The sequence below is a fragment of the Sinohyriopsis cumingii genome, chromosome 12, assembly GCF_028554795.1.
Source record: "Sinohyriopsis cumingii isolate HCF-2022 chromosome 12, ASM2855479v2, whole genome shotgun sequence".
NCBI classification, from domain to species: domain Eukaryota; kingdom Metazoa; phylum Mollusca; class Bivalvia; order Unionida; family Unionidae; genus Sinohyriopsis; species Sinohyriopsis cumingii.
The window spans coordinates 122,332,458-122,342,954 of record NC_142972.1 but is presented as its reverse complement, the minus strand read 5'-3'; the positions used below and the strand labels follow the sequence as shown (position 1 = coordinate 122,342,954).

The 10,497-nt window shown below is 34.8% G+C and overlaps 1 protein-coding gene across 2 annotated transcripts in view; it reads right to left on the bottom strand.

The window, feature by feature from the left end:
• Positions 1-1,027: 1,027 nt before the first annotated feature.
• LOC149787368 (prefoldin subunit 4-like) overlaps positions 1,028-10,497 on the bottom strand; it is an 11,439-nt gene continuing 1,969 nt past the window's right edge. For both annotated transcript variants that reach the window (XM_089977950.1, XM_089977949.1), the window contains exons 2-4: positions 7,787-7,891; positions 4,885-4,951; positions 1,028-1,912 (exon numbers count right to left, since the gene is read on the bottom strand). In XM_089977950.1, the coding sequence (XP_089834076.1) occupies positions 1,710-1,912; positions 4,885-4,951; positions 7,787-7,891 (375 nt within the window). In that variant the 3' untranslated portion in view covers positions 1,028-1,709. The remainder of the gene's footprint in view (positions 1,913-4,884; positions 4,952-7,786; positions 7,892-10,497) is intronic.

Sequence of the window (10,497 nt, the reverse complement as noted above, 5' to 3'; positions counted from 1 at the left end):
ATGATTATTTGTTTTCACATAGAAAAGTTGTCCCCATCCTGAAGGCTACACTGTCAATATCCTTGATTATAAAAGTATGCAGGACAGTTGACAAAATTATTGTTCAATATAAGGATGAGTAACATTTCGTGAACGTTGTATCATCATTGGTACAACAGTAGAACAGATACACACTCTATACCTTTCTATCCTGCATGAATCCAAAGTTATCTAGGCCATGTTCAGTAAAGCTATCATTACACACTGATAGCATTGAAAGCAATTTATCTAATTTGACTTTTAACGAAGGACACACAAACACTGTGAAAATTTGGTACCATTATATCTCATTCATGTCTGCTTTTGAAACTTGAACAAAACAGCGGAATGCTTGACAGTCTACAGATTCATAAACAGCAGAGTGATTGTGGGTTTTTAAGATTTCTGAGTGCACTGTGCATTTGAATTCTAACATAACAGCAGAATCTCTTTTCAACTTCATCCATATTTTAATTTTTTTTTATTAAATCGGGATACAAGTTTATCCAAGAACTTAGTCTTTCCATGGGTTCTTTTTCATATGACTGAAATAAAAAAACTATTTCACAAAGTCTGTGCTAGTGTTCTATGCATATGTAAATGCGTACACATTCTTAAATGACACAATAGGTTACAAAGAAAATTTGTAGATCTGAACATTTTATTGAATTTGTTCCAATTTCCTCCATGATGTTAAGGAAATAAGCAGAATAATAAATTCATTAAATAATTATGAGAACTTTTCCCCATAAATGTTCTTAAGAAATTTTTTCTAAATTTGTTTATTATTACAGAGCCATTCGGATTCACTGAATACAGATAAATGTGCCTTTCTGTGTAGAAATGATTTATGTAGATTAAAAATAGGTCAACGGAAAAATTTCCTAAGTGAACCTCTGCTTTTGTCACCCAAGTCATTTTTAACATACTACATCCTCTCTCAATTATTAAAAGCGAGAGAGAGAGAGAGAGAGAGAGAGCAAGAGAGAGTGATTAATAACAAGACATATTAGGTATTGCAGAAGTTCCATTTATCTTAGGAATATAAAGAAGCATATTCAGCAAGTATCACATACATTCATCATTGATCATTTCTCAAAACATGTTCAATTAGCAAACAGCTATGGTTTTGTAGACAAGTTCTTATTAAACTAATGTTTACCAGTAAGCCACAATTCTTTAACTGGAAATATATACTTCTTTAAACAATGATGTCACTGATATAAATTCTGTACTTGTGTAAGCAAGTATATATCCATATCTTCAAAAGGTTTGCATGTAACAAACTGAAACAATTTGACCTGAATTCATTTATACCAACTGCACACAATGGCTTCATCGTAATTCTAAATTTGGATGCATGTCACAAATTGTTGAATTTTATGATCTGACAGAAGAGACTGTGAGAGCTGTCTTGACATTTGTTATGGTCTCATGGTTCTCCTGTCTTATTTTATAATTTAAAAAAACTCATCCACTTTCAATGGTCTCCAAAATGAAAGCGATATTTTTGGGATAGTGAAAGTAGTAAAAAGCAAAGATTAACATTTGTATGACTTTAGTTTTTCATCCAAATACTTAGAGACAGCCACTGCAATATGCCAAAAAATAAAGTAACAGACAGCACAAAGATTCAAAGCAAGCTGTATTGTATGAATCATGGAAATGTGAGAAACATGAATCAGTGATATTTAATCCTCTTCTGCTTCCAAGTTAATATTTGTTCCAAATTTAGCGTAAAGTTCTACTTTCAAATCTTGCAAAATCTTTTTATGGCTTTCCATAGTTAGTTCTTGGGTTTTGATATCTTCCTGGGTTTTCTCTTTTGCCTTCTCCAGCTGTTCATTGGCCTCATCTACTGACAGGGAGACAAATACCTCACCAATCTGATAAGTAGGCATGTTAAGGAAAGGAAACAATTTTAACTGATAGAAGAAATAGAGATACTCGTGTCAGACATGGCAATAAATAAAGATCAAGGCAAAACTACCATATTTATCATATGTAATGGGACACGATTTATTAATTTTTTTCCTGTCCCAGAACTTATGCTGAATTTGTTTTCATCTAGTTCATAAGTCCAAATACTAAGGAACAAAATATTTGCAATCTCCCATAAACTGCATGCTACAATAAAATAGACAAATAAAATGCTTATTTGATAATAAAATGAAAGACTCCAACCATGTACTGTTATCATTTATTCACTTTTTTGTTCTTCATGAGCAATTTATTAAAGGCAAAAGTATATCCATGAACTCTGTATACGTAGCATATGCATCTACAATAGAGTGTGTATCGCTTTTGTCAAGTAACATGACACATTGGTCACTGACATGAATATAAAGAAATGAATCATGTGTGATTGTCCTCAAAGGTTTAAATGTCATCAGACTAAAAACTGGATCCAGTAAATTCACAAATGGAGAGAGACTGAGATCGAGTGACTCATTGCTTGAAGGCACCTGCCATCACACATGACAGTGTAAGGTGCAACATAACCAAGTGTGCATTACATTCAGGATAACAATATGACAATATCTCACAAATCAAAATCATTATTAGAAAATACATTCACTGTGAGTGCAAATGACAATTGTTTTGCTTGCATGGGTTACAAAAAGTACTATCAAAACAAATAATACTTTATATACTATTTACCCTGCAGACATCAATGCCTATTTGTATTAATTATAAAAAAAGATGGCAACAAATAAAAACACGGGTGTTGAATAATTGCACATGGTATCAAGCAATAATCTCGTTGTTTAAACTTACCAGCAGGATATCAAATACAAAGTTATTTTATTACAAAGTGAACCAACACATTAAGGCAACTTTGAATTCTTCTATGTGTGCCGATATTTTTTATATATACAAAATATAGGGAAGTCAACTTTGGTTCCTTTTTACTGGTATTAACAGGAATTTTGAATATATACTGAAACAATGGAACAGTTTTTAAAGCAACACAATCAAGTGCTTTGTGCACGGTCATCTGTGACCCAACATCTCTCAGAAGATCTGGGGGAGAAAATAAAATGATTTGATGAATCCGAGAAGGCCAGAAGATAACATGGATGAAACTCTGATCTCATTCCTGGAAAGACTGTCAATAAACTCCAGTGTACTTTGATTTCATTCCTGGAAAGACTGTCAATAAACTCCAGTGTACTTTGATTTCATTCCTGGAAAGACTGTCAATAAACTCCAGTATACTTTGATTTCATTCCTGGAAAGACTGTCAGTAAACTCAAGTGTACTTTGCTCTCAATCCTGGAAAGACTGTCAATAAACTCCAGTGTACTTTGATCTCATTCCCGGACAGACTGTCAATAAACTCCAGTGTACTTTGATCTCATTCCTGGACAGACTGTCCATAAACTCCAGTGTGCTTTGATCTCATTCCTGGACAGACTGTCAATAAGATGAAACTTCACTGTACTTTGATCTCATTCCTGGACAGATAGTCCAATGGAGACAACTTTTTATAGTTTGCATGAAATTCCAGTGTACTTGGATCTCATTCCTGGACAGACTGTCAATAAGAAGGGGGTTAAAAGTCTGAAAATTCACATGACTGGTGCAGAATAAGAAAATCTAACTTTAGTCCTTGCAGTTCCCACAGCAGGAGATGTATTGCTCCAATGATAATTTTTCATTGCTACAAAATATTCATGCACCAAAAGGACGAATCATATGTGTGCAAGGGAAGGGTTAGGTTGGGTTGAACAGGTGGATTAACGAGTTTTATCTAAAGTACGCAATTTAATAGTTTTTAAAACAAAACTTAAGTTTGAGTGCATTTTATTATATGTAACTTTTGAATGATTGAAACAGTGTCCCAAGACTTACGACTAAAAAGACACAGATGTGTCCCAAAACATACAGTGCACAAAAAATAACTTAAGAAATTAATTTATGGCATCCCAACAAATACGGTGTCCTAATATGTACAGTAAATATGGTATAAAAACAACTTGGTTTGTTCTTCCTCTTTCATGTGTACATTTTGGTGATCGCTGAAAGCAACATCAGCCCCAAGCACAGCTGTGAACCACTAAATGTAGACAAATTAAATATTTGGTAGGCATATCTATATTCATGTGTAGATGACCAGACTTGGATTTTCAGACCATTATACAATCTTTTAAATTCTGTAAAACATTTTTTTTGGACCTAGATAGTCTTTTTTCACATAAACCTTGTCAAACTATATAGAAGAAAGGATTTCTAGTAAACGAGTGAAACTAGGCAGGCATAGTTGTATTCATGTATAGATGATCTCAGGTCATTTTAGCAATTTTTCAATCTTAAAAAACACAAATTTATTTTAACCTTTTGGGACTTTTTCCATGTAAATCTTGACAGAAAAATTAAGCTAAATTAAGCTGGGTGAGGCAATTAAGTTTGGTATGTATGTTTGTATGCATATATACTTGACCTGATTAGATTTTTATACATTTATGACAATTTTTCAAACTTTTATAATTTTTGTGTAGGCTTTGCCTATTGGATCTGCAGTGGGGGCATGCATGCATTACAAACACAAATCTAGTTTGCCTTTTGTGGCTATTAAAACCAATACAATACTGGTCATAAACTGCCTATGTGGCTTGCATTAAAATATTAATTAAAAAAAATGAAATTCTTTCAATCAAGTTAATGTTACATGTATGGAACTGAATGAGTATTATTCCACAATAACAAGATATTTTTAACTTAATTTGTGACATATCTCTTTGTAAATTCACAACTACAAAAAAAGGTTATTTCTTCGCCTATCAGAACTTTCCTCCCTCTGTGTTCCTACAATGTTGATTTCAAAACCACGGTCATCTGGACAAATTAACAGAAAAGGATATGGAATTTTTTCATTTTCATCCTGCATGAGCAGTTCATCTGCAGCATCCATTAGATTCTGCAATTCTTTCTGAAAAAGAGTAAATATTACTTGAAAGATATTTACAATAAGATGTAAGTGGAAAAATAATCTCTATGCTCATGTTTGTTCAAAAGAGAGGAATTCCTGTGATACTTGTCAACTTGCTTGCTGATACATTAATAAAAACTATAACATGTTGCTTCATGGATCCACTCATCACAAGAAGTTTTGACAGCAATTCTAGGAATATTTTTCATCTTGTGCAAATGGTGAACTGACAACTTCAGTGGCCTAAGTGGTTAGAGCATCTGCCTCAGTTGTGCAAGGTCATGGGTTTCAACCCCAGCCAAGTCATAAATGGTACTAGCAGCTGCCTCGCTTGGCACTCTGCATTAAGAGGTTAGTGTTGGACTGGTTGGTCTGGTGTCAGGATAATGTGACTGGGTGGAACACCATGCTAAATGTCTGTGGCCAAGTGAGGTAGCTGTTAGTACCATTTTTGTAAGTCTTTGGTATGACTTGGCCGTGGATTGATCCCACGACCTCCTGCATCCAAGGCAGATGCTCTAACCACTTGGCCACCGGAACGGTCCCATTATACAATCTTTATGATCCAAATTGGGCCCTGTGTTTGCCAATGCTGTTCTTGGATTGCATGTTAGATAATTTATATATCATTCACATCACATTAGAAAGCACAAATATAAGTCCTCATTTGATCTATCCCACATAGTTGCCAATAGCAGGTGGCAGCTAATATGATGCCGAGGCTACCAAGGGGATGAGGCTGTTAACAGGTAAATGAAAATATTTGAACAAAATAAAAAGTTTAACAAACATCTCTGAGACTAAATACATAAGGTTTAGAAAGATTCATACTTTAATTTGCATTTTATGTCACCTGTGATAGCGATCATATGTCTAAACATTTTTCCTACAAAGTAGACTTTCACAGTACAATAAAAGTATTAAAATCAATTTGGAAAATGCAACAATCAACTTCCATTGCTTTTATTTAAGTTTGGCGCTAATGTCCTTTGACATGATGTCCTTTGATGAAAAGTGCTTTGTTTTATTGAAGATTGTAGTCAGCCTGCTTTGATGATGGGTTACTGAAGTCACAGCTAATTGCAAACTTTTGAGGACCAAACAAATGCTGGTTTGTTCTTGCAACATTAACATCAAATGACTGTAGTGGAGCACTGACACTCATTTTTTTTGTTGTTGTTTGTTTCATTTGCTAAGTGTTTATACAGAACAATCGATACTTCAAAGGTAATCACTTTTCTTTCAAGTTTCAGCAAAACTATTTTTTGGTACATTAAAAAAAACCTCACTTGGTCAATTGCAGCCATCCCTGTTCTTGTCTTCGGAGGTTAATCGATTGTAGCTAATCCAGGACTATCTGAATGTATCGGAGCTTTTATAGTACCATAATCAGAGCATGATGTAAACGAGTAAGATGTGTTTGTCAATGATATGTTTATGTAACAACAGATAGCCTCCAGTACATTTTATATCCAAGTTTGCAGCTTCCTTTCATGGTGCCTTTGAATCCCACCCCCTCAAGATTCCATATTAAAGCTTAAAGAGCCAAAAAATATTGCCACCAAAAAATCACCAGATGGTACATTTTGTCGCCAATAAGTGCAAAAAATCACAATTTGTGACATTGGCGAAGGCCGGTGCCATCCCTGGGTGTTTGGATAATACACTCATGCTGCAGAGAAGTTATTAAGTGTCTAGTTCTGTATGACAAATACAACAATGAATTTATTGTAGGCTGTTGTATATTAATACCTGGACAGCAACAAATCACAGAAAGGATTAGTCGCAGAATGTACGTAAGACAAGCTGCCTGCGATATACAATAAGCTCATCCTCTGTATGATCAGTGAGGTGTATTATTTACAGAGTGTCTTTAGTGCTATTTGGAAGTAAATTTCACGAGTCTTGTTTGCTGTTACAAATACAACAGTTGACATAGATTAAAAAATAGTGGCTCACTGGAGACATGGGTAATTTCATGTGTGCGACTTCCTGTTAGGACCAGAGATATGGGTATTTTTTTGTGTTGATAGCCTGTTTGGACTAGAGAAATGGGTAATTTTATGTGTTGATATCCTGTTAGGACTAGAGATATACCAGTAGGTATTTTTATGTGTTGATATCCTGTTAGGACTAGAGATATGGGTATTTTTATGTGTTGATAGCCTGTTAGGACTAGAGATATGGGTATTTTTATGTGCTGACAGCCTGTTAGGACTAGAGATATGGGTATTTTTATGTGTTGACAGCCTGTTAGGACTAGAGATATGGGTATTTTTATGTGTTGATAGCCTGTTAGGACTAGAGATATGGATATTTTTATGTGTTGATAGCCTGTTAGGACTAGAGATATGGGTATTTTTATGTGTTGATAGCCTGTTAAGACTAGAGATATGGGTATTTTTATGTCTTGATAGCTGTTAGGACTAGAGATATGGGTATTGTTATGTGTTGATAGCCTGTTAGGACTAGAGATACGGGTATTGTTATGTGTTGATAGCCTATTAAGACTAATATATCCAACACTGACTTAATACAATTGTATCTAATTAGAGTCAAATCCTCACTGTAAAAAACACATCCTGGCTATGTTCAAACCAAGTATAGTTGTTTTCATGTATGTTTTCAGGAGATGGATGCTTTCGAAAACAATTTAAATTCTCTGAATTTGGGCATGGGGTCCAAAGTTTAACCGTGTTATATCCAGAACCGTCATATTTTAGCAAATCCCATTACAATGGCAGAGAGTTCTATAACTATCTGGTAAACAGTCATTATGTTAACTATGATGCATATACACATTTTAATATGTAGAAGAGACATGAATTTTTGTACCTTCTTTGCTGCAAGTTCTTCTTTAACCTCCAGTAGCTTTGCATTGAAGCATGCAAACCGGTTAATTTTCTGTTGATCCTCATATGTAACCCTTGTATCTCCATCCTCAACAAAAGAAAAATATAAAAATAAATTCATAAATAATAAAAAAGTAAAAAACACCCAAAAGCTGCACACCAATTTTGGCATGATTGTCTTGCAAACCTTGAATACTGTAAATTCATTTTATTCATGGGGTACCAACCTTTGTACTGACACATCTCAGTATAAAATTACATGACTCCAAAAGCACTCCGGTGGCTTAGTGGTTAGAGTGTCTGCCTCGGATGTGGGAGGTTGCAGGTTCAAAGCCCGGCTGAGTCATACCAGACTTATAAAAATGGTACTAGCAGCTGCACTGCTTGGCACTCAGCATTACGAGGCTAGTGTTAGGACTGGTAGCCTGGCGTCAGGATAATGTAACTAGGTGGGACATGATGCTAAATGTCTGCGGCACGATGCCCCAGTGCTAGACATCACAATAATCTGCCACACTGCAGACATCATAGCGATATGACTGAAAAATTGTTAAAGCTATGTCAAAAATCTAAATCACACCCACCCACCCAAACCCACACCAACACACACAAACACAAGTACACAATTCTCTGAGCCATTAACTGACAGGTCTCATTATCAAATTACAGAACTCTTGAGTCATGGATTTACACATCTCATCAAATTACAAGACTGTTTGAGTCATGGATTTACACATCTCATCAAATTACAAGACTCTTTGAGCCATGGATTGACACATCTTAGTATCAAATTATGTGCATCTTTGTACCATGGGTTGACACATCTTAGTATCAAATTACATGACTCTGTGAGCCAGGATTGAAACATCTTAGTACCAAATTACATGACTCTTTCAGCCATGGATTGACACGTCTTAGTATTAAATTACATGACTCTGTGAGCCATGGATTGACACATCTCAGGTTCAAATTACGTGACTCTTTGAGCCATGGATTGACACATCTCAATATCAAATTACGTGAATCTTTGAGCCATGGATTGACACATCTCAATATCAAATTACATGACTCTGTGAGCCATGGATTGACACATCTCAATATCAAATTATGTGAATCTTTGAGCCATGGATTGACACATCTCAGGTTCAAATTACGTGACTCTTTGAGCCATGGATTGACACATCTCAATATCAAATTACATGACTCTGTGAGCCATGGATTGACACATCTCAATATCAAATTACGTGACTCTCTGAGCCATGGATTGACACATCTCAATATCAAATTACGTGAATCTTTGAGCCATGGATTGACACATCTCAATATCAAATTACATGACTCTGTGAGCCATGGATTGACACATCTCAATATCAAATTATGTGAATCTTTGAGCCATGGATTGACACATCTCAGGTTCAAATTACGTGACTCTTTGAGCCATGGATTGACACATCTCAATATCAAATTAAGTGAATCTTTGAGCCATGGATTGACACATCTCAATATCAAATTATGTGACTCTTTGAGCCATGGATTGACACATCTCAGGTTCAAATTACGTGACTCTTTGAGCCATGGATTGACACATCAAGGTATAGAAAAATACATGTACATGTATTTACAATTTCAGGAACCACACCAGGATCATATTACATATTGTATTATATTCGAATTCATACATGAACTGTTTCCCAAAATGATAATAACATTTTTTTGCGCAAAGAGTAGAGAACGAATTGCGTTTGTGAACTTGCTTTTCCACAATGATAAAATATTTTTATAAAAAAATAGGACATTAATAACGAGTTCATAAGCAAACCCCATACACATGTAAAACCCGAGAACTAAGTGCAGTAGGCATGCAATGGTCATGAGTCACTTTTATACATTTTTGTAAAGCTGACATTATTTACTGGTCAATTGATTGCGTCTAATAATACCGCCAATCCTGGAAACATGTTGGCAGCTTTCGTTTTTTGATGTTTATTAAATTATGAGAATCTTTTATCAACCAACACATTGTCTGCTGCTTGGTTGTGTATGTAGTTAAAGAAGAAACACATGCTGGCTATTGTTTGAGCAATGATTGTATACAGAATTAATTGAAGACAATCACAAAGATGACTTAGTGGCTTTACTCATGGACCAGTAATAAGTAACATTTCCAATAATGTTTATTGTGGCATAACACTTCAAGAACCTGGTGATATTGTTAAATTTCAGAAGCTACACCATCATCGTACCATATTAAAATTCATACGCGAACTCTTCCCCAAAATGATAATAAACATTTTACACACTATTTCTCATACTTAAAAAAAATTAATTCCCATTACAAGAAAAATACACATACATGTAAGTAAAATTTCAGGAACCATGCCATGATCATATTAAATTTGAATTCATATGCTATCACTTCCCCATAACGACAATACATTTTGTATACACTATCTCATGTACTTTGAACAAAAAATATTTTTTCATGTGCGAATGAATATACAAAATTCTGGGAGCCACGCCATGACCGTGTTATATTCAACCATACATTTTACCCCTCTAAACACATTTGATCAGATAAAATTTAGTTAATAATGTTCTGACTATGGCAGACTTGCCAACCCTGATGAATTAGTCTCATTAAGGCAGTTGATTTTTTTCCGTAAGATTGACCAATTTTCAGTAAGGTGTAACAAA